We start from the raw sequence: 23,905 nt of genomic DNA, 5'->3' as shown, positions 1-23,905 counted from the left end.
ATAGTAATGGTGAGGGTGATGATGATATCTACTATTTATTTATTATGTGCTGGATTCCACCCTAAATACATTGCTTATATTAACTCATTTAATCATCACAACAACCCAATAAAATGAGGAAACTGGGGACCAAAGATTAAGTAACTGGCCCAGTGGAGGAACCAGGATTCAAACCAGGCAATCTGATCCCAGAGCATGATCTTGCTAAGTTTCTGAAGCTCATTCGGGAGAGTCAGGAGAGAAAACCCTATGCTGGAAAAGAGGAGAGGGTTGCTCTGGGAAGGAGCTGAGCGTTTGGAAGCACCTATGTTCTCCTTCAAGTAGGGATGCTCCCTCTGCCTCCTGCCTCCAGGAACACCTTCTCCTGTCTGCTTATCTAGGTAGTAGCTTGTCTTCAAGGACCACCTCCATTCCCTCCACCTCCATGGCTTGGCTTGAAACCACCTCACCCTCATCTAAACATCTGCAGCACGGACGTTTTACACCTTTAGGTCACAAGGCAATGCGCTGTGCAGTCAGCTTGGTATTGGATTCAGCCTGCATCTCCTTGGAAAGTGATGGAACCTTTCCAAGCTCCATTTTCTCATCTGCAAAAGGCAATAATAATATCTCTCTTGCAGAGTTGGGCTTATGAGGAATGAATGAGATACAGTATGTCAAGTTACTAGGGACTCCGTAAATAGCAGGTATGACTATCAGTATTCTTTCTTACATATCATCACCTATTTGTTAGTGTAAGTTTTCTTTGATTGTGGTTATTTCTTATTCCCCCTACTTGACATGAGCTCCTGGAGAGCAGAAACCATTACTATAAATTTGTGGCATAAATGAGTTCTCCATTTCAGGATAGGGCCCAAACAGAACTCAGTGAGTGCTTGTGGATCGCTAGCCTACAGGGCTGGACAGGAGGGAAAGGTTAATGCGAGAGCCTAACACATTTTAGACTCCAACTAACAACTGGCTGAGTCTCCTTCTGGCCAAACTTATGTACACTTATGTGGTCCTCTCAGACATGTGAGGACAAGGCCCCGGAGGGCAGGGCCCACTTTCCTGAAGCATTCACATTCACAGCATAACAGAGGCAGAGTACAGAAATGGGAGACCCAGTGTTTCTCACTCTCTTCCCAACCACACTCAGCTCTGCAGTGGATCAGGCAGGGCGGGAGGCGTCACTGAAGGACACTGGCCTTGGTGTTCAGCTGAGCACTCCCAGTGCGGTCTGTGGGCTCCTGGCTCCTTTTGTTGACCCGGGTTTCACCATCTGCATCCCGACCCCCAGCTTTCCCTTACTCTTGGGTTCTGGACCAACACTGCATTGCTCCTCCTCATGATGCCTTCCCCACCTCCACCTTGGCTCTGCTTTCCCCCACTACAAAGCCTGGCCCGGGGGACCACAGGCCTGTGACAAGGTGCTAGGTAAAGCCACGCCCAACCTCTTGGAGCAATGTTATGGACTCTGGACCTATCATCAACTCTGAAGGGTACAATCAGACTTTAAAGAGCACAGGAGAATAGTGTTTTGCATGTTGTAGAGGTTGCATTGTTTCACCTTTACACATGTGGCATGTACTTCTTATTGGGGATTGCAGGCAAAAGGGTTTTAAAGCCACTGCTCTAGAGCTGCCTTTTCCAATACAGTCGCCACTGGCCACAGTGAGCACTGGGAATGTGGCCAGCCCAGATTGAGATGTGTTGTAATCATAAAACACATCCTGCATTTCAGAGAGTACGCAAAATGTAGGCTATCTCATTAATAGCATTTACATCGATTACATGTTGAAATCATAATATTTCAGATGTACTGGGTAAAGAAAATATATTATTAAAATTAATTTCACCTGTTTCTTTTTACTTGTTTTTTTTAACTGGCTACTAGAAAATTTAAAATTATATATGTGGCTCACATGATACTTCCATTGGGCAGCGCAGGTCTAGAGTGTCGAAACTTCTTTACCAAGTGTTCATTTAGCTGACCCAACTTATGCAACTGGACCTCCATTCATTCATTCATTCATTCTTCACCAAGTGACTATTCCCAGGACACTATAAGCTGGGCACAGACTCAGCACCAAGGACACAGAAATAAAAGACACAAGCCTCCCCTCACTCAGTCTTGGGGGGAGGGGGCTGTGTAAACAGACAGCTGGCATCCAGATGTGTGCAGAGGGTCCCAGAACACATGGCACAGTGCCTGCCTCTAACCTGACATCCACCCTGGTGATGAGGCCTGGTCTCAGAGACTCACAGGAGGCTGGAGCAGACGGATCCTCAGACATCATGAATCCAGTGAGGAATCTGAGGCCCAGGAGGTTGCTCAAGGTCACTGAGCAAGTAGGTTGCGAGTCTGGGACCAGGACTCAGACTGCCCGACAGTCCTTGCCTCTTCACCCCCTCACTGTGGATATAGTCACTCAGCCCACCAGCCAGAGCCAGGACCAACGACTGACTCTGTCTGCTCTGTGACTTGACATTAAATGTGGACTTTTCCTTTTCTGCCTACCGGAGTTGACCCACCCAGCGTGGCAGAAGATAATAAATCACCCAACGGTTCTTTCCAGGACAGCACTAAAAATGCCAAATGTCTCTTTCTCCCAGAGTTCTGCCCGCCCTTGGAAACCTTCGGCTGCTCTGGGCAGTGAAATAATTAGGTCAAATAGCACACACCCATGACAAATGGAATGTTTGTGTCTCCAGTGCTCGTTTATTCCTCAGAATGACCAGTCTTCGTCCTGAAGGCCTTGGGAGAGCACAAACCAACACTTCAGCCGATTGGTGAGACGGACTGTGGGATATTCAGGATCCAGGGCTCCCCAAAGAGCTCACCATGACTGGGGAGGAGGACGACTGTCATGTGGCGTAATTGAGGCTGCCGGTGCACAATGCAACGGTGAAGTCCACCCTAGACCCCCAAACTTCAGTCAGGCCCGGAAGCTTGCAGGGACTGGAGAACGAAGGTGGAGAGATGTTCTAAACACACATAGGGCTGGGCCAAGGTGGGTATAAAGGGAGAAGCTCAAATCTGAGTCAGAACACTTGGGTTTCAGTCTACCACTAACTGTCGGAGTGGCCTCGGGCTCGTTCTCCTGAGCCTCAAACTCCTTATCTGTTGGACTAGACAATCTGACTCCCCTCCAGCAGTGCCGTGCATGGTTCCAGGACTCTCTCTCCAGTTCACTGGGCTATTCCAGGCTGTGATCGATGACCTCACCACATTCCTTTCTGTGGAGTGATGGCCCTATGTCTGACAGTATGGAAACATCTCCCCACACGCTACGACACCCTCCTTGTTCACAGCCCGCTCTCCTTCCTTCCCACCCGCTCCCAGCCACGGCAGCTGCAGTCCACTGTGGCCTCCTTGCCGGTCAGTACTGAAAAGACTCCAGGAGATGACTAATTCCCCTTGCTCAGCCCCAGTTCTCTGGGAGAGGGCTGGGCACTCACCAGGCCACAGAGTCTGTTGGGGTGAAGATTCCTCCTTCTGAAGGACCAGGGCTTGCACGAATCAGTGGTCTTCATGGAGTTCGTCGTGGCGGGGTTCGCTATCTGTTGTGTTGTCATGTCATGTTTACAACATTGCTCTCAACAGAGTGACTCACTTGAAAGCCTCCTATACTTTTTTCTTTGCTCAGATGAAAGATTTGTTCAGGACACTTAATAAAAACCAGGCCCCTACTTGTTAGTGTCTCATGATTTCCAGAGAGGGGCAGCCCGTTCCCAGTCTCTGGTGGCAGGGACAGAAGGTTTTCAGTGCTGCACAGAGTGGAAGAGGAAGATGACATCTGGGATTCTTCTGTGCCCTGGGTGGTCCGCAGCCTGGTGAATTCTGAGGTCCTCTCCTGGAGCAAGGGCTGGAGAATTCCAGCTTTATCAGTGGGGCTGTGGGGAGCACTGCGTTAGGAGTTGGGAGACCTTCATTAACGTATTCATTGGCTGCTAATATGTTGTCTCATCTTGGTCATTACTGGGTTCTCTGGGCCTCAGCTTCCAAATCCATAGAATGGGGACTCAATGTTCCCTAAGGCCCTCCTGGCTCTGACTGACTCGCGAGAGGCTTGGGATTCTCTAAGAGAGCAGCAGCTGCTGGAGGAAGCAGGCAGAGTAAGAAGAGCCTGGAAAGCACCAGGCCAGCCAGCCCAGGCTGGGTTCCCTGTGCAATGCTCTGCATGAAGAAAGGCCCCAGAACATCCTCCCATTCCTTACCTTGCCCCAGCCTGGAGCCAGTGATGGCCTCTTTGGCACTTCCAAAGCCCAGCTCTCTGCAGACCACGCTGGCAGACACCAAGTCCCACTTATCGTCACAGATGGTACCCCATTCTCCATTCTTGAGCACCTCCACGCGGCCCTCGCCGATGTTGGCACCACCTCTCAGTCGCACCAGGGGTTGCTGGAGAGACACATGGTCCTGCTGAGTGCAGAAGCTGATCACGTTCATTCAGCAGGGAGTCATTGCCCACTCTCCTTCCTTCCCGACCGCCCCACTCCAAACCCAGGTGCCCAGGCCAAGAGCTGAAACTCTGCTCGATTTGTGGGGGGAAAGGGAATGGGGGGGTGATGCACGCTCACTCTGCATTTTCTGTTTTGCTGCAACCTCCCTTTGCGGCCCCCTGGGGAGCTTTTGTCCTGGACCACTGGGGAGCCCACTGGGACCCTCCTTAACTCGTCACCCCAACCCATGCTTGGCTCAAAGACCTTATCATCGGCACTTTCCTCCACTCCCTCATTCCAGAACCTCAAGACTTAGAGCTACAGAAAGAAGCTCCCACCTCCAAAGTCTGCAGGTTCCAATTAGATCGGAACTCTACCCTGCTTATAACAGAGCACTATCGTCTAGCCCTGCGGAGACTCCAGGGTACTAAACAGACCACACTGAAAGGGTCCTGCTCTGCATGCAGGTGAGAGGCAGAAGCGGGAAGGCAGGGAGCTGGGCAGAGGGGCCTAACCAAGAAGGCCACGACTGAGAGGACGGACGCTGCAAGGGTCAAGACCGACATCTGCCCTGGAGCTGGGCTCGTGCCCTGTCCCCACTCCTGCTCCTGCCACTCCCGATTCTACTCCAAGTCCACATGGGCCCAACTCTTCAGGAGATGCAGCCGCACCAGAAAATGCAGAGAGGGTGGGCAGTTACGGTTTAAGGAGCCCCAATTGCTCGCTGACAGCCTGGAATCCTTAATGACCTTATGGGGCTTATCTAATTGCACAGGAGTAAGACGATTCTCCACCAGCATCTTGACCCCGCTGGATCACGTCTTACAAGATGGGAGCCAAGTCACTTGACTCCATCTGCCCACATACCCTGGTTTGCATCAATTTCTGTGCCTGCAAGTGTGTGCGTGTATGTATGCACAGAGGCAGGAGGGGGCAGACAAGAGGCTAGAAAGTGGGGAAGAGTATGTGTGCGCGTGTGTGAGCACGTTTGTGTGTGTGTTGGGGTAGAGGACTCTGAGTCATTGCTGACACTCGTTGGATTCAACACAGAGTGCGTAAGGGGCGCTGTGCAGCCGTGCTCCATGTGTTGGATCAGACCAGAGTCATGGGCCTGCTCTCGCCCACGCAGGCCTCCTCCCACGACTGCCTTCACCCTGCCCACTGAAGGCCCAGCCAAGGCAGGCCTGGTTGGAGGCGGTGTTTTTCGGGGATTCACGTACACCAGGCACCTGGAGGCCAAGGCATCAAATGAGATGTGTCTCCATGCTCCAGCTGAGGTTCTCAGTCAGCCACATGTCTCTTCCCCACTGACTGTTCCCCAGGGCTGCTGTGGCAGGATGGGGTGCTGTGATAGCGCCCAGTTTTACAGACCTCAGGGACTGTTCTGACCCTGGCACTAGGGGGAGAAGAAAAAAGGGACTGAGGGGGGTGTAAAACACCCATTGGCTTCGGGAACCTTTATTCTAGCTTTAGAAAATAAAACGGTAGACGTGCTTGCTCCAGCCTTGTCTGCTGTAGACTGTGGCCTCTCCCTTCCCAAGCTGTCTAGCTGGCTGCCAGGGCCCCCTTCCATGATGTGGACCATCCCTGACCCCAGTTCAGTGGAGGCAAAGTGCCAAATGACCTTGCCCCAGCCTGGCAATGGCCAGGCAGAGTCAGCTGGCCCGAGAGGAAAGAAAGAAACCCAGGGAAAATGTGATGTAAGGCTCTCTTGCTCTTTTTCTTTTTTAATTGGTTTGGTATGAACTTGATTCCTTTGCTTGAAACCACACACTGTAAGAGGAATTCCAAAACAGTAGGACCTGGTATTCTGGATGACACATGAGGAAAGCTCAGAGGCTCAGGCTGAGGCTGTAGGAAAGATGTGGCCATCAAATCACATGGCAGGGAGGCAAGTGAGGGTGTGGGGGGTAGCAGGGAGGCTGGCACTGTCCTGGTGTGCCTGTGTCACCTGGCTGCACACATGTGATGTGTGGTCAGGCCTGTGCACTTCGGAGGCCCCTGTGGAGACTGAGGGGACTGAGGGGCAGGCTGCCTGTGGGAAGTGCCGGAAGGCACTCTGCATACCCCTTTGGTTGATGGCCGGGCTCCAGCGCTCTGCTCACTCCCTTCCTTTAAGGCTATTCCTTTCGTCCAAGTACACCCAATGCAGTTTTTCTGGCTCCCGTCCTGCCTTCCCTTTTCTGCTGGATGAGAGTTATCATCCACTTCCAAGAGCACATCATTAGGGAAGACCGGAGAGGGGAAAGATGGAGAGACAGGGAGAGGGGAAAGGAGACACAGAGCGGGGCTGCCTTGGCTGGGAGAGGGCTGCTTCTTCTGCCCCACCGCCTGGACCAGGTGGACACAGCACCTGCCCCATCACGGCCTTTCTCCCTCCTCTTAGCTCGGCTGTGGTCAGAAGGACTTGACTCACCCCGCCCAGGTGACTGATTACCAAGTACGGAGATTTTAGCCGGCACAGGGAATCACTCCCTAACAGACGATCAACTATCTTTCCTACCCCTTCCTCTCTTCTTCCCATGTGCTATTCCCACCCACCAGCCCCATATTAGCAGTTTCTAGAATATGCAAATCACAGAGACCCTTTGGTGGATATATTTTGGGGGCCTGCTCTCCTCACTCTCTCCTGGGGTCCCTGTCTACTCCTTTAACCAACCCCCCCCCCCCCCCCGCGTCCCAAGTAGCCAGATGTCCTGTTCCATCCTCACCTCTGGCTTGTAGGCTTTCCGGAATCTTGAGGGTCCATCAGGGCTGAAGATCTGGCCAGGCACACAGCTCACCACAGCCGGCAGCCCGTTCTCACAGGAGACGTTCTTCACGGGGTCCAGCGACACCTGAGTGCCCAGCTTGCAGCTGGAGATGTGGGCCTCCGTGCCCACGCAGTCCATGGAGAACGGCCAGTAGTGCTGCTTCTTCCGGGAGGCGAACATCCTGCAGAGGGCAGGAGGGAGCAGGTGACAGGGCGTTGGGTGCCCACCCTCATTCCTCCCACAGCTGGGCTCTGGGCCAGCCGCTGTGCTGGCTGCCAGGCATCTGGTGGTGGACCCTGCTGCTGGAGCTCGGCCTGCTCCACAGGCAGGGCTCTGCACGGCGCCTATGCCGGCACTCACTGAGCACCTCGCTCGCACAGGGCACGTGCGGGGCAGGGGCAGCAGGACCTCGAAGGGCAGACCGGCCTTCCGCCCCCAGGCAGCTTAACACTCTAGGCGAGAAGGGACTAACTCAGCATGGTGAGATGATGCTAAAGCCACCAAACACAAAATCCGAGAGGGGATCCAAGAGACACGAGACCCCTGGCCCCAGGAAACCCTCAGTCCCAGGCAAACCAGGATGACTGGTCCCCGACTTCCTGAGATAATTTCAATACGATTATCGATTTTTTGTCATTCCTGCCTTTCTTTCCCTTTGTCAGTGAGCAGTACAGGTTGAAGGTTAAACTCCCTCCCAGTAATCTACCAGATTAAAGGTGTAACCCACGGAGAAGCAGCGAGCACAGTCTCGAATGACCCCATCTGCTCAATCAAAGTATAATTTGCTTTGCAGCAGAAATTATAGTGGTGATGAAACTCAGCCACAGCCCTTATCAAACCTTCACTCCGGAGTCAAGGAGGCCGAGGCAGTCTCTGTCCCATCCTCCAGGGAAGCCCTCAGCCTGTATTATTATCTATCCTTGTAAAGGGCTCCTTTTTATATTTCTTTGGAAGGGAGAATATGGATCAAGATGAGTCAAACTTTTTCTAAAACAATAACCAACCAATAAGTAATCAATTGGTCAACAGAAAGGTTACTGTGCCTCAGTTTCCCCATCTCCAAACTAGAAGTAGCAATACGAGCAACTTCACAAGACTGTTAGGAAAGTTAAACGAGTTAATCCTTGTAAAGCGCTTACCGCAGTACCCAGCACGTAGGAAGGGCTAATGCGTGTTTATAAAATAAATAAAACCTGTGTTGGTTAAAGGAAAAGCAGAAGAGACAAGAGAAGGGTGGGACCCCCGTGGTGAGAGCGAGGAGAGACGACCTCAAGGCAGAGCAGGGTGAACTGGCCTGGAGTGATGGCTGGATTTGCAAAGGAGGAGAGCAGGGAGGACACCTGTCCTCTTACGTTGTCACAGCTCTTTGGGGTCTGTGTGCTTGTCCCTGCTTGGAGGAACCCTGTAAGATGCCAGAGAGAGCCAGCGTCGCTGCCAGCTGCCCAGTGAGGGGCCTCAGGGCAGGCTCACCCCTGGGGGGACCAGAAGTGGGGTCCTGTCCCTGCTGGTCTAGCAGGCCTGGGAGCTTCTGCTTTGTCTCAGAGGGAACGGGATGTGACCATAGAAGGAGAAAAAACCCTACAGATGCTGCCAATACCTTTCCCTAACCCAAACTTCGACTAGTAATAAGTCTAGTGTAGCTGTGGGCACAATGACACAAAATCTTTGAGAAAAGGACTATCCTGGAAAATTCAGGATGTGTGCTCACTGTAGCTACAGCCTAGAGCAAAGAACTACACAGGAGGACTGTTAATAATTCCAAAACCACTTCCCCTCCCCACTTCCTGTCAGGCCCCTGCACTTGGAAACGCAAACTCCAGATTGTTCCCCATGACACCCCACATCAGGCGAGAGAACACGCTCAGGAGATAGCAGCTGCACAGGACTCATCAGATTCCTTCGGCTTCCAGCTTTCAGCGAGCACACCCTCTCCCAGGAACAGAGGTCCCGAGCTCTTACTATAGAGCGAAGTGCTCCTGGCGAACACGAACACGGACTGCTCCTCCTTCCCCAGCAGCCCCCCTTCCCTCTTACATCAGCTCACAGGAATGCCCGTGGCCTCCACAGGCCGAGTGCAGCGGGCCCCCTCCCCCACGATTTACCCAGACAGGCCCAGGGGGTGCAGAGAGGAGGTACGGGGAGGATGGTGGACAGCCCACTCCAGGCCTGGTGACTGGAGAGTGACTGGAGTGGGCCAAGCAGGAAGGCTGCTTGAGAAAGAGGGGAGCAGGAAGAACAGCGAGCCGGACTGATTCAGCCAAAAATGAAAAGCCCCACTGACTGTCCGCCAGCCAAGGGGGGAAGCCCCATTTTGCAGGCATTCTGCCAGCTGCTGAGTATGTCTATTCCAATTCCATTCCAGAACTAGGGGACTGACCTCAGGATGGGTTCGGGGACCCAGGGGCCCACTGTGAGGTGGACCTTAGCAAAAACTCCATTGACCGCCTGCCCTCCACAGGCCAGACTCCGCGACGGGTGGGCCACAGTGATGTTTAGGTCTCCTGGAATCAGTGTCAATTCAGAGCCAGCGTCCAGTGGTGTCAGAAAGTTCTGATTATTTCCTTTTCCCCAGTGCACAGTTACCCTGGTCAAAGATCCCAGGCCCCTTTAGGGAAGACTGGGAGAAATATTAACGGTGTAAACTTTTGGCAGTGTACTCAGGGGAACCAGCCTCGCCTTCATTCCAGCGGTTCTGGTCTGTAAACTGGTGCAGGTGTGGGAAGTAATTGAAGGGCATGACTCTCTGTTTTTATGATTCAGGTTAGACTTTTGTTCACTTGACCTAGAAATTTTCTGCTTACGCAGATCAAGTAAGAATTTAGTAGGCTTCCCATCTATGCCACTTCTAGGAACACCATGATGGACTCGCCAGCGCCACAGGTCTCTGTGAGTCAGACATTCTGACTGTTGCTTTGACTCAGCTGTCCATGCGGTAACCACGCCCACCCTGCCTTTGGCGGTTGAGTGCCCCCATGGGCCACTGCCACCTGGAGATGCAATGCCCCCACTGCATTTAGCTTTCCCAAGCTACAGTAACTGCTTTTCCCACTGAAAGGTCTGGCCTACAGAGGGGAGCCATCACAGAGCTCCTCAAGGATTCTGAGACCCCCTCACAAATTTATTTCTCACAGTCGTAGTGAAAGGTGCGTCTTCTGGATCCTCCCAGGGCAGGTGAATAGGTCTTAAATGACAAACGCTCCTGGCCCGGGGATGGGGCCCTGAAGCTTGGCTTCATTAGCCTCAAGGCACACGTGCCCTAGTCTAGCGCAGAAAGCAGCTCAGGGTAAAGCAGCCGTTGGCGGGGAGCCTCTCATTCCACTCTCAGGTGAGCCTGTGGGTGCAGAGGCCTCTGCGGACGTGCGGGTAGCCCCCGAGATTCCTCTGACATGGGGGGCCAGGGCTAGCCGAGGCTCTGAGGAAGAGCTGCAGTCCTGGTCTTGGGGATAACACTGAGGCCTCTGAGCAGCCAGCAGACTTGCAGGTGAGCAGAGTGAGCCGGGGTGGCGGGGCCTCAGGTGCTCCCCGGGGCATTTCCACGGCTGCACAGCCCCTTAGGGCCTCAGTGGGTACAGGCGGATTACTAACCCCACCCCAGACAGAACTGCTCTGAAGACAATTTTCTTCCTAGAGTGAAGGGCCGCCAGGGGAGGCTACTTCCCCTGCCTCAGGGAGGCGATGTCAGCAACCGCAGGTACAGGCTGTAGGAAGGGTGAGAGGGAGATGGAGAAAGATGCTCCTGGAGACCAAAGATTCAGGGACCATGCAGGGTGTGGCCCTCACTCCGGCTCCCAGGCCTCTTTTGTCCTCAACCTCCGAGCAGGGCTCACAGGTACCTCGTCCTCAGGCCAGTCCTGTCCCAGCTCTCAGACTTAACAGCTAGCCCCGTGCTGGGGCCTGTGTTGTGTAGCCAGAGTGGGAGCAGGGTCTGAAGGTGGAGGCAGCAGGGCAGAGAGCTCTCCCTGGGGCAGACCTGGGCTCCCCAGAGGTTCTGCCAGAAGGGTGCTCTGTGACCTCCAAATCCACTGTCTTCAGGCCTGGGGCTTGTCAAAATCGACTATAGTGGAGCCATTTTAAAATGGAGTCAGAGCTGCCTTTCCAGAGAAACTGCCTGGCTGTCTTGAACCTTGAGCTGGGCCAAACCATTGGGCTGGGCCAAGACAGCAATTATTTCACAAGCAGTCCTTTGAGAAGCCAGCAAGAGAACGACATTCTGATCACAAAGATTGAGGCTGGTGGACTTTCTGAAGATGGAATCAATCGTCAATCCATGTTTAGCCAAGACTAGCTCTCTGCCTCCAATTCTAGGTAAAATTGCGTGTAATACAACCTCCCCTCTTTGCCTTTAAGAGCCCCTGACTTTTACTCCCTACTGGGACACTATTTGGGTTTCTACCGAATTGTGCTCCCGAACTGCAATTCTCTGATCCCAAACAAATGCTTTGCCTCTTAAGCTGGTTTGTTTTGCAGGTTGACAGTCTCCTCCTGTGCAGCCTGAGAGCTTGGACTAGATGACCACTGAGGCCACCTCATGACCCGGGAGCCCTGCGCTTTGCTGACAGCTTCTTCCAGCAGCTGCCGTCTCAGCCCCTAACAGCACCACTGAGGCACAGAAACTCTTCCCAGTGTGCCTTTCCCTTTTGGGGCCCAACTGTCAGCTGAGTCCCAGAGACTAACACAAAACGCCTGAGACAAGCCGAGAAGTTTTGTGCCCGCCTGCCCACGCTCCACATCACCTCCAGCTAGAGGTGGGGAGTAGGAGCTGGTTTCCAGTGGCATCTGTCAGTCATCTCCCATCTCAGATGAGACCACCACCCACCACCACCTTGGGGGCCTCCCAGCCTTCGAAGCCCTTTCCAGCCCCCATCTGAAAAAGCAAATCCCCAGATGTGGGAGTGGGAGAAGCAGGGAGGGAGGTTTTCAAACAAGACAGCTCTGAGATCCACCTCAAAAGCATGAAAAGGGCTACAGGCCACCACGTGCTGCCTGGCCCCAGGCACCCTGTCCTTCCCCGGGCCAGGGCTGATGGCAGCCTTCCTACTTCCGGGACGGGGCCAGGCTGGCGACTCTGGTGGGGCCAACCAGGTGGGAAGCTTGTCAGGGGAGCAGTTGGCTCTCTTGCCCCCATTTGGTAGGAAGATCTGAGAAGTTGTCTCCAGGGAAGGAGTTGGCCACCCGGCAGGAGTTGTCCAAGTACTCAGAAGATGGAGACCACCACTGCCCCGTACCCCATGCAAACAGGAAGGTCTGGGCCATGTCTGGGGGATCACCACTATGATCACTCCCAGGGGCCCTGTGAGCGCTCCCAGCTGGGCAGCTCTGCTGCTAGAACTCACCCTCAGGGTGGGCGGGGGTGGGGAGGACGGGGGAGAGGGGGAGCCAGGCTCAGACCAAAGGTGGCCAGGCCAAGCCCAGGGAACTAGGCAACCTGCCCTGCCCCCAAGGATCTGGAGGGAGAGCTGGGGCTGGAACCCACGTCTCCTGACTTGGAAGCCACCTGGCCCCTTGGCTTGAAAGGAGAGGTAGTGTTGTGAGTCTCCGCTCTCTAGGAGTGTGTACCCTGTAGCTGGAGACCTGTGCTTGAATCCTAGATTTGCCACTACCTAGTTCTCTCCTCTCTCTGACTTTGCTTCCTCAACTCTGAAATAGACCCCACTTCCCAGTGTTCTCAGGATTAAATGACGCAGAAGGGAGCCTGGCACATAGTAAGCACTCAGTAAACAGATTATTATCATCATTACTAAGAGGAGATAGGAAGACCCCACTACCAACCAATATACCCAGCCACCAGCTCGTCACAGGGCTGCAATCCCTTCATTGCACATCCCTCATGGCAAATTACTCTGTCTCGTTACCATCTACTGTTCTCCCCTGGGAGGCCATACAAGCGTGGTAAATCTAATTGGGATTGGTGTAACTGAATCAAACCGATCAGTTTCTCAGTTTCCTAACAGTTGCTGTAAGTTCCCGGTTTCTCAGAATAATCATTTGCTGAGGGAAAGAAAACATTTCTTCTCGGATTGGTGTCGTCCTTGTCCAGCTCGCATGGTCACTGTGCAGGCCGTCAGCACGGAGAGGTGGGGTTTTTCTCGCCCTTCACCTCTGCCATACCCCATCCCTCATCAACTATTGTCGTGGGTGTGGGGTCAGCCTCCCGCAGGAGCCTGAGCTCCTCGAGGGTATGGACTGCACGCTGGCCCCCAGTGGCTGCGGGATGCCCCTCCGCCAGGGTGCACTGAGGAGCGACTCTAGCCAGACAGCGGGGCCCGGCAGCCGCCATAGGCAAGCCTCTTACTTGTACACCTTGGTGTTGTACGTCTTCTCCCCAGGGAAGCCAAACATGCCGCAGACCACGCGGGAGTTCTTGGCCGTCCAGTGCTTGTCGCAGATCTGCTTCCAGGTTTCGCCCTCCTTTACCTCCACGTAGCCCTCGGTCACGGGCTTGCGCTTGCGGTAGGTGGAGAGGATGGCCCGGATCCGGATGTCCTCCACGTGGATGTTCATGTTCTGGGCAGGAGGGTCACAGAAGGAGAGGGGTTACTTCCCTGGTCTGGCCGGAGAGGGGTGGCTAGAGGCTGGGCACTCTGCCAGCCTGCCCTCCCCTCAGGCTGCACAGAGGCCGGGGAGCAGGAGTGGCCTGGAGCAATCAGCAGACTTGGGGGGAAGACCCCAGCAGCTTCTCCCACATCCTCCAGAAAGCCCAGGGAGCAGAGGGCAGCAGCCTCCTCCTGCAGGGGTCTTAAGAGCATAAAAAAGAATGCGTTCTTTGAATTTTCATGTTCTATGTTGAAAATAATTTGGATTTTGCATTTTACCCCAAATCGTGTGTGTGCATGCATGTGAGTGTGTGTGTGTCTCTCCACTTTAGGTAAAATTTAAGTTTCAGGCAGCTGAGCCTCAGATATCCTGAGACTAGCAGTATCACCTTGCACACAACCTTGACCTTGACCTCGTACCCCAGGGTGGGCATTCCTCAGTGTGAAAATCTCAGGAGAGAAGGGGGAGGAGAGAGGAGGGGAAAGTTGTATGCAAGGACCCAGGCCTGCTTACCAGGGAGGGGTGTCCTGGGGGAATGGCCACAATCATTTGGCTGTGGTAAGGAAAGGAACGATTTGGAATGCCTCGAGGCCCTTGGAAAGCCCCCTCCCCCCAATCTTTCTGTGGCAGCGAGTGAAAGAGGCAGGACCTGACAGGCAGAAGGGGAAGAGGCTGGAGGTGGGGAGTGGGGCTGTCCTCGCGGTACCCCTGACTCTGAGTGGCCATGTCCCTGCCCCACGTCTGCACCCGAGTCCCAGGGACTCAGTAGAAGGACAGGGGCCTTGAGAGCCAGGCTGGGTGAGAGGAATGGAGGCTTCCCCGGAGCGATACCTTCACACTTTTCCAAATGTCAGCCAATCTGTGCCTAAACACTGGGCAAGCTCCCTCCCCAAACTCTCAAAGCCCCTCTTTCTGCCCCTGCCCAGTGGGCCCCACCAGCTCTTGCAGGCTCCCTGGGCCTCTCCTCCACCCATCTGCCACCGGGCAGCCACCAGAGAGCTCTTTCTAAAACAGCTCATCTTGTCCCTTGACCAACTACTCTGTGCCTGCGTACTGATGCCTCAATCAATTCCTTACCGAGGTGCCCACGGCCTGTCACGACTGATCCCACCTACACCTCCAGCCCCTCACTGCCCCAGCCCAAACCCATAATCAGATATGATGAATTACAACATAATAAGCGTTTTATGTGCTTTCTCCTACTTGATCCTCAAACAATAGAATGAGGTGGTTTATAGCTTTTGTCATTCCCATTTATCATCTGCAGTTATGTCCCCAGGACCACCTAGCGGCAGGGAGCACCTGAGCCACAGGGTGAGAAGTTTTCTGAGCTGGGCCAAGGAGAGATGGGGCTGGGCAGGGTGCTGGCAGGCAGGGAGCTGGCGCCCGGAGTGCCCGAGCCCGTGTCCAGCCAGGATGCAGATGAACCTCGAGGCTGAACGGGACCATTATCTGGGTGCCCAGGGATTCATGTCTCCTCACCACGGGTTTCAGGGTGTAAAGCCAGGCCCTGCTTCACCAGTCCTGCAAGGCAGTGGAAAGTATGTGGCGGGAGTGATGGCATTTGGCCTGGGTTCCTTTCCACGCAGAGCGGAAGGAAAGCCGCCAGTGGTAGGATAATGTTCGCCAGCTTGGAATCTGGATCTTTTACAGTCCCCGTTAGGGGCATAGGACTCGTGCCACCAAGACACGTGGACAGAGGCGAGCCACGAAAGGGCCTGAGGTCTGAACCAGCAGGCAGGCCAGCCCCGTCCTGCCTTCCCACCTCGGGAGGCCGGGCTGGAATTCCAGCGTGTCATGCATTATGCCCAGTGCCCAGAAGGAAAGTTACCGCTTAGCATCAGCCCTGTGGCTTCACAGGACAGACAGGCCGGGCCGATTTACTAACCTCAAAGACCCTGCTCCCCTACTCCACTTCCCTGCCACCACCTGCCTGCTGTGGGCCCGCGGTGCAGGCTCGCCAAGGGGAGCTGTGAAACGGGAACCTGGGAACCTACGACCGGAGGAGGCAGGCCCAGCAGGGGGAGCTCAGCAGATCCCTGGACCTGTGTCCTGAGATGGGACAGCACCCCCTCAGCAGAAGTAGGACTGCTGGGGAAAGCCAGGTGGGCTCCAGGATGCAGAAATGAGGCCTGGAGGAGGGGAAGCTCCAGGACCAGGTGTCATGTCCTTGTTCTCCCACCAACTCACTGCGTGCGTGTGCGTGTGTGTGTGTGTGTGTGTGATGACGTGTGTGTCTCTTTGCGTGTCTGTCTTGAGTGTATCTCTCTGTATGTGTCTGAGTATCTGGATGTGTGTCTCTGGGAGTGCATCTGCTTGTGTGTGTCTGTGTGCCTGACGCTGTGTACGTGACAGGGTTGTGTGTCTGTGCACTGTGTAGGTCTGTGTGTGTGGAGTGCAGGTCTGTTGTGCACCCATGTGGTGAAGGAGGGGTCCAGAGGGACTGTCCCTTCAAAGCCTCAGCGAGCCGGCAGGGTCGGCTTTACAGCCACTGTTCCCTCAAAATGGAATGTCTTCTCTCTCTCCCCATGGAACCAATTCCTCCTCATTCTGTATGGCTCAAATTCACTTGATTGATTCATTCATTCAACAAAATGCAGTCTGTCCACTCCACGGACCCTGCCGGGCTTCCTCCCCATGCCCCAACTACAGGGCCTGTCTCTTCCCTGAATAATAATGACTGTGGTGGCCCTCATCTATGAAATACCAACCAATTTATCACACTCCAGGCACCGTGCTCAGATCTTTCCGTCCATTGCCGTACTCAATTCCCACAACTTAGGAGAAGGCTAATCGTACCCATGTTACCGGTGAAAAACAAGAAATCTTGGTGAGGTTTTGCAACTTCTCCTAGTTCACACAGCTGATAAATAGGCAAACAAGGGTGAAAACCGAGTTCTGACTCCACTCCCGTCCTCTAGGCCCGTAACCCCCGGTCTCTGCGCCATCCTCGCCCTGCCGCCCCTACCGGTCCACTGCCCCGTGCTGAGTTGACCCACACGAGGCAGGGCCTGGAGCTCAGCCTTCTGAGGGACCTTTGGGGCCTGCACATTCGAAGTCCACAGTCAAAGTGGGCCCTGCGCCCACCCCGAGGAGCGTGAGTCCGACCAGCGTGTGTGAGGGAAAGCTGCCTCCCAGCTGCTCCGGGATGCCGGCCAGGGGGCGGCAGGGGCAGCTCGGGCTCACTGCCGGCACTCGCTGTCAGCAGGAGCTCGCGTGGACCACTCAGAGGCCTCTGTGGAGGAGAACACACGCATCCACACAACTTCCCTCCTGACATCACTGCTCTGGAATCCCTCCCATGACCACAAGTGTTAAGACTTTTTTCCCAGAACTTCAGCCCCAAAAGAGAAGAGAAGATTTGAAACACTAAAGCACATACACGTTTTTCTTTTCTAACAGAGGACTCTCTGGACTTGTTAGTGTTACATTGAGCCCAATAGCCCAGAAGCTGGTAACGCATCTGGCACATTTTAAAATTCAAATTAAAGTCTGAATGGTGCCCCTCTTGCCAGAGACAACAGTTCACTAGTTCACCCAGAACTCCAAAAGGCTTCCCTCCAAGGGACTCACGGAGCCTTCTGGACTTGTCCTACTCAAAGCTCAGCACGTCCCTGGGGAGGGCGTGAGCCCTGGGAGGGCTTCTCATCCACTTCCAAAAGAGAGAGCCCGGGGGCAGGGGCAGGACCCCCGCTGCCTCAGCCAGGGGGTCGGTGGAAAGACAGGCCAGCGAAGGAGCAGCAGGGCCGGGACTCCCAGGCCTGTACCTGAATGACTTTCACATTCGCAGCCTCCGTGAAGGACTTGCAAATTCCAGAACGTGACCGTCTGGGGCTGTCGCCAATGAAGAAAAATCACCAGTTTTGAAAGTCTAGCAGGAGATTGCATCAGGGAAAGATACAAGGGGAGATGAGGCAAGAAAGCAGGCAACCCTAAAAGAGTCCACTTCACAATTTGTCCAAAAGCTCGGCCCTGGCAGAGCGTCCCGGGAGGCACGTTCGCCGAGGCCAGGTCTCAGCCCGGCCAGCCTCCTCCCCTCCGCTCTGGAAGTTGTAATTTAGTACCAGCCCAGGCCTTCCCACCTGAGAAGTCATCCTTGGAGTGGCTGGGGTGGGAGGACCATGATGAAGAGATAGACCAGTATGCCATCACCCCAAGTGGAGTGCACGACTGGTTAGTTCTATACAATTTCTGCTCCCTCAGCAAGCTCCTTCCCTCCGCTGCTAACAGGTCCCGCATCTTGCTCTCAGCCTTCTTTCTTCGGCTGTTAAAAAACCGCCTTCCAGATGGAGACCCATTTTCTCAACTGCCAGCTTGGCACCTTCCTCAGCACCTCGAACCAAACACATCCCAGATGCCTCGCTCTTTCCTCCTCTCGCTGAGTGGGGCTCCCACCCTTCCCGCGTGCGACTACATGCCTCACGCGGCTTCTGCACCCTCCCCCTCACTCTTACAGTCCAGTCTGCCCAGCAAGAGCTTCTCCATCCTTCCAGCACCTTTCCATTCCCACTTCTGTTTCTCAGTCAGGGGGAATTGTGAAAGTAAAAGAAAGGGCATTACAATCTTGTCACTTCACGTGGGCCCTGTGCATCTCCTCAGTCTGGATGAATCGCTGGCCCAGTCCACCACACACAGCACCAGCACATTCATCCTTGACCACTGCATATTCATGTGTCTTCCTCAAAACCTTCCCGTGGCTCCCTGCCTCAGGCTGCCAGTCAAGAGCCTCCCACATCTGACCCACCTCGTTCCCTCCCTTCTGTTTTCCTGGCTAGAGAGCTTCTCTCAACCCCGTGCTCACATCATGCTTTTCACCCAGCACTGAGCCACTCCCCACAATTCTCTCCCGCCATCAGAATCCTACTGACCATCAAGGACAATTTCATCCACTGATTCAACAAATATTTGTTGAGTGGTCCCATGTCCCAGGCACCGTGTGAGGCCCTGGGACGCACAGTTCAGCCAGACAAGCAAGTCCCTTGCAGTCACTCATGACAGAGGGGGAAAGAGACAGCACCACCTCCTCCACAAAGCCCCCTCCCCCAAATATCTCATCCTCATCATCGGATCTCCCCCTTAGCCTTCTGGCACTCGCTTTCCGAGTCATGCATTTGGTCCCGGATTTATGCTATCTTGTACTGTTATTTATTTTTCCACGTGTTTTTGCCACCTCATCGGACTGTGAGTTCCTCAAGGGCAGAACTGTGCCTTACTTTTATATTACCCACGGCTCTGAGAGACAGGCACAACGCATAGTGGGTCCTCAAATATTTTTGGAATGAATCAATAATAATTTTTAAAAATCCAATTACAGGAATTCAGCTTAGCTAGAAACTTTGGGCTCCCAAGCCAAAAATTTAATAAGGACTCCCTTTATTCTTTGTTTAACGCAAAATAAACAGCGAGGCAGCGCTCGCCTCCCTTCACCACATAAATGCTACTGTGACCCACGGATGGACACGGAGAACATCTGTGCTTTATCCTTGCTTCTCTTGCTGTCTGAGCTATTTGACAAACTCCCTTTTCCCCTCAAAATTTGATGCTAATAAATAGTTATTGAAACTGACTTAAAAGCCGATCTGCCCCTCAGCCCACGTTTACACGGCTTAGCTAAGAGGGTGTTACTGTAAACAGCATGAGGAAGGTTGTATTCGAGGAGTCTGGCTACACTGTAATTATCCTCTTTTGATGATCAGATCACAAATTCACAGCGTAAGAAGCTGCCAGCAACATTCTCTAGCTAGTGTCTTCCGACGGGGTCAGATGGAAGAAAGGGAAGAAGGCAGACACTGCAGGATTTCTGCGCCTCAGCTCTGTGTGAGGGAGACCAGTCCGGGCAGAGGGGGTCGGGTCAGGGCTGGGGTGGCGTGGACAGCTGAGGTCATGCCAAGCCACCAGAGGAAAAAGTCGGCAGTCTGTCTGGGCCGTCCTCCTATAAATCAAGAGATGTTCAACGCTGCTGGAAAATCATCTGCTCTGTGTTTCATTTTCCAACCTGCAAGCACTTGGGTAGGTAACAGAGGCTGCCTCTTTGGAGGACAGGCAAGGCCTGCTGTCTGCAGGAAGCTGGCAGGATACCTGCCCCAGCAACCAGTCCCTCTGACCTAGCAGGGGAGCTGAGACCACAGACCAGGCGAGCCCTGGGCCAGGTCGAACCACCCACCACACTCCCAGGTAAGGTACCTGATGCTTCTGCTCATGGCGATCTCCACTACGAGACAGGAAGCCCCAGCAGGGCAAGAATGGCCACTCACCTCATCAACCCCTCCATTCCCAGTGCCTAGCGTGGGGTCTGGCACTCCATTACAGTGTAGTGAGTGGGTGAATGGACAGACGCAGCATCCTGCTGCCTTACCAACAGCCTCCTGGGATGGCTGGGGGGATTCCTTGGCACTGACCCCTCCAGCATGGCCGAGGTGACTCAAATGAACTATGCGAACCCATTGCAGAGCCAGACTGGACAACACCAGCCCGTCCTAGTTTCATCAGCAGACCACCCTACAGACAGACCCAGACAAACGGGGCAGAGAGAGGGCCTCTCTGGCCCAGTTCAAGCCCCTGCCTCTTCCATACAGCTTCCCTCCCACTCCTCTCTCCCCGTTAGTCTCTCCCTTTCCAGGCTGCCCCACAATTCCCCATCCAACCCGCAATGTTCGGAGTTTGTGCACATGCTGTCCACTCGTTTGTTTCATCTAAAACAAATTATAACGCTACCTATTCATTTATTTCACCTCACAAACAATTATAATCGTATCCATACTTTTCAAAGGGTCACCTGTGCTACACCCTGGCCACAATCGGGTTCCCAGATTTGCCAGGATTTGCACAATTTCAAATATTTTGTTGTGTTAGCTGCATAAATGCCCTTTTACTTTTCAGATGCTGTGACCTATTTTTAGTTGGGAAAATAGGTCACCTTAGAACGACTTCTCTTGTGTCTCTTGTGGTGCCTGGCAAGCCCTGACCACACAGAGGCTCTCGATAAATAGAATCATGGAATGTTAGCACCAGACAGGATCTTAAGCATCCTCTTGCCCCGGCTCCCTGTGAGCTGGGAGAGACAAAACTCAGGACAGCTACATCCGACGGCGAGGATTGGGGTTCAGAGGCTGTGGGCTTCCACCGTAGCTCTTTACTCTTCTGCCAAGAGTCTGACACAAACTGCCCACTTGCTACCATTTCTGCCCCAGAGGGAAGCCGCCCAGCTCTCCTGCAGCCACTGGGGGAAGCAGGTCTATATTTAGGCTTGGAGGGACCACCACTTTCTAAACCACACAGAGATGAACACAGACCCTCTTTCTCTCCCACCCAGCGCAACCTGCTGCACCTACTCTCTGTGCGGGACAGAACTCCTGGCCGGGAAGTGCTCGGATCTTTCCAGAGTTAATTACTCCCTTTTGGGTTCCAGGCCTCCACCCCCAGGAGCCCCTAGATGCTGGTGAGATAAAGCTGCTGCTCAGAGGAAAGCCTTGAAGCATTTGGCCGCTGACTGTGACTAATAAAAACCTGGACTCCTGGAATTTAAAACATTCACAACAGCCTGAGTCCCTGTGGTTAAGAGAAGAAAGAGCTTTTTCAGGCCTCAGGGCCCTTCCACAAGGATGTGAGACTGTGAGGGGTAGGGATACCAAATTCTCCTCACTGTTTCCTCATCATCCCTCTTGGCCTCTCAAGACCTCCTGGGCTGCCTGCTGTCACAAAAGAGAAACTGAGGCTCAGGGGTTACATAAGGGATAGACAACACATAAATATCATAGCCTTGGAATTTCTAACCAGTTCTGGCAACCTAACTGCTTTTGCAAAAGAACCTTTAAAAAATAAGTAAGGGGGACGGCTTGTGGCCGAGCGGTTAAGTTCGTGAGCTCCGGGTCGGCAGTCCAGGTTTTTGCCGGTTCAGATCCTGGGTGCGGACATGGCACCGCTCATCAGGCCATGCTGAGGTGGCATCCCACAGAGCCCAACCAGAGGCACTCACAACTAGCATATATAACTATATATCAGGGGGCTTTGAAGAGAAGAAGAAGAAGAAGAAAATAAGATTGGCAACAGATGTTAGCTCAGGTGCCAATCTCAAAAAAACAAAAAAAAAAAAAAAGGAGGAGGATTGGGGCAGATGTTAGCTCAGGGCTAATCTTCCTCAAAAAATAAATAAATAAAAAACATAAGTAGGGAAGAAAGTGGGGTGGGGAGGAGAAGAAAGGAAAAGACCTGCGGTGCCCTGATGGAGCGGCACACGGCCCCGCCCACGCCTTTCTGTGAGCACATGACTTAGCAACGTGAAAAACAGCTCGTGTAGAGGTTTGCTCAGAAGGGCATCTGGATTTGTCATCTGTCCTTATCTAATGCTTTTTCCAACTTGTCTACAGCCACAGACAGGAAATAAAGCCTCTCAATTTAAGAGCCTCTGAAATCCTGGGAGGTTTGGTTGGGGCTCCGTTTTCTAGGTTTAAAAAGGATCTATTCACTTGAAATCAATAGTATTTTGCATTTTATTCTTTGCTTGGGCTTACCTCTTTTTAAGAAGGTTTTGAGGATTGGCCTAAGACTCATTTTCCTTAGGGAATGCTGTTGTACAGGGAGGTATCCAGAGACCCAAGAAGGGTCCGTCACTCTGGACATAGAGCTGTAAGTCCCAAGCTCCACTGGGACTGGAACTCTGGGGTCCAACACTTAGACTACACTGCAAGATGTGACAGCACAGCCTGTGTCCGCAAAGGGGAGAACTGACACTCCACGTGGCTAATTTTCTTGATGAAATGAACGCGGGCTGAGGACCGAGTGGTGGTGCCGACCTACTGCAGCGCTTTCACAGAGACCATCTGATTTATTCCCCTACAGAATACTTGAAACTCCCTTGTAAATGATGAGTGCCTGCTGTGTCACTCTGATGGAGAAGCCATTGCCACTCTGGATTAGACTGTCATAGGCAGGAGGGATGGAATTCAACCCACTCATCTTAAAGAAGAGAACAGACTCGCGTAGTGTCCCAGTTGCCGGCCAGGAGGTAGCTCAGGGTCCACGCCTGTGAACTCTCCTTTGGTGGGGTCGTTCATATGAAGAAGATACACTTTTTCCTTCCTCCAGAAGGGAATTTATGAAGTGTGAGGGAGCCCCAAGCAGATGTAGGAGTCCACTGCAGCCCGCTTAGCTCAGCGAGTGAAATTCCATCAGCCAGGCCCCAGGGCTCAGTGACTCAGGCCTCTGGCATCCCCGAGTGGGATGAACTTGGTCTAGACTGATGTGCAGTTTTCTTCCACTCTCTGCTTGGGGAATTTGAGCGTGTCTGGAGAAGGCGCAAGCCTGTGAACGGTCATCTCTAGTGCTCTGGGATCTGTCCCCATTCGAAAGGAGTCGATGAGGATGGATGTTACGGAGCCTGGCCACACCCTTGCAGGGTACGGGTGGGAAGAGACAGGCTGTCCTCCTCACATCCATTAGTCCACTCATTTACCCTGGGATCACAAGACACAGAGAAAGCAGTTACTGACACCTCACTTTGAACACACTCCACTCTGAATTTATGGGCCCCAAACCAGGGGAATACAGGAGGGAGTTTAGGTCTCACACTTTGATGTGGAAGCGTGAGCTCAAAAAGTCTGCTCCTGCTTTCAAGGCCAAGGTGATGAGGGACCGGAGAGAGGCAGGGAGAGGCCCGAGCACACAGCACACACACTCGCTGGCATCCCTTCCTCGTGTGTGTGTGTGTGCACGCACATGATGGGTGACGCCAATTCACACAATGGTGGATACTGCCAATAGCCAGCTAGTGGGTGCCCCCTGCATAGGCCAGATGCATCTTCACATATGCACAGTAACAAGGGATCTTAGAACATGGCAATCACCTTGTCTTGCTTCCTTCCCTGTGTAGGAATCTAGCTGCAATATTCCTGGCAGGAGGTCATTGTGTTCCTGCTTGAGCTGCCCCAGTGACAAGGCGCTCACCACTAACAGGGCAGCCCGATCCACTGTGGGGCAGCTCCCCCACGTTACAGAGTCTTTGCGCTGGGAGGAAATCTACACCCATTGCCTCTCACTCATCTCAGTTCTAGGAGTTAGAATAAATCATAAACATCCTTCTTCATGGTAGCACTTCAAATATTTGAAAAGAACTGAGATGCCTCCCCTCATATCTTCATTTCCTCTTATAATATGGTCTCCAGACCGGTCACCATCCTCCTGGTCTTTCTTCTGGG

General features: G+C 53.3%; 1 protein-coding gene across 3 annotated transcripts in view; it reads right to left on the bottom strand.

The window, feature by feature from the left end:
- LOXL2 (lysyl oxidase like 2) overlaps positions 1 to 23,905 on the bottom strand; it is an 87,555-nt gene that overhangs the window by 26,500 nt on the left and 37,150 nt on the right. Inside the window, exons 4-6 of one of the 3 annotated variants that reach the window (XM_046656650.1) lie at positions 13,471 to 13,682; positions 7,137 to 7,359; positions 4,201 to 4,405 (exon numbers count right to left, since the gene is read on the bottom strand). In XM_046656650.1, coding sequence (XP_046512606.1) covers positions 4,201 to 4,405; positions 7,137 to 7,359; positions 13,471 to 13,682 — 640 coding nt within the window. The remainder of the gene's footprint in view (positions 1 to 4,200; positions 4,406 to 7,136; positions 7,360 to 13,470; positions 13,683 to 23,905) is intronic. The other 2 variants (XM_046656651.1, XM_046656652.1) reach the window with 2 other exon arrangements.

Source organism: Equus quagga, chromosome 3, assembly GCF_021613505.1.
Source record: "Equus quagga isolate Etosha38 chromosome 3, UCLA_HA_Equagga_1.0, whole genome shotgun sequence".
NCBI classification, from domain to species: Eukaryota; Metazoa; Chordata; class Mammalia; order Perissodactyla; family Equidae; genus Equus; species Equus quagga.
This window is presented reverse-complemented; position numbering and strand designations above follow the sequence as displayed.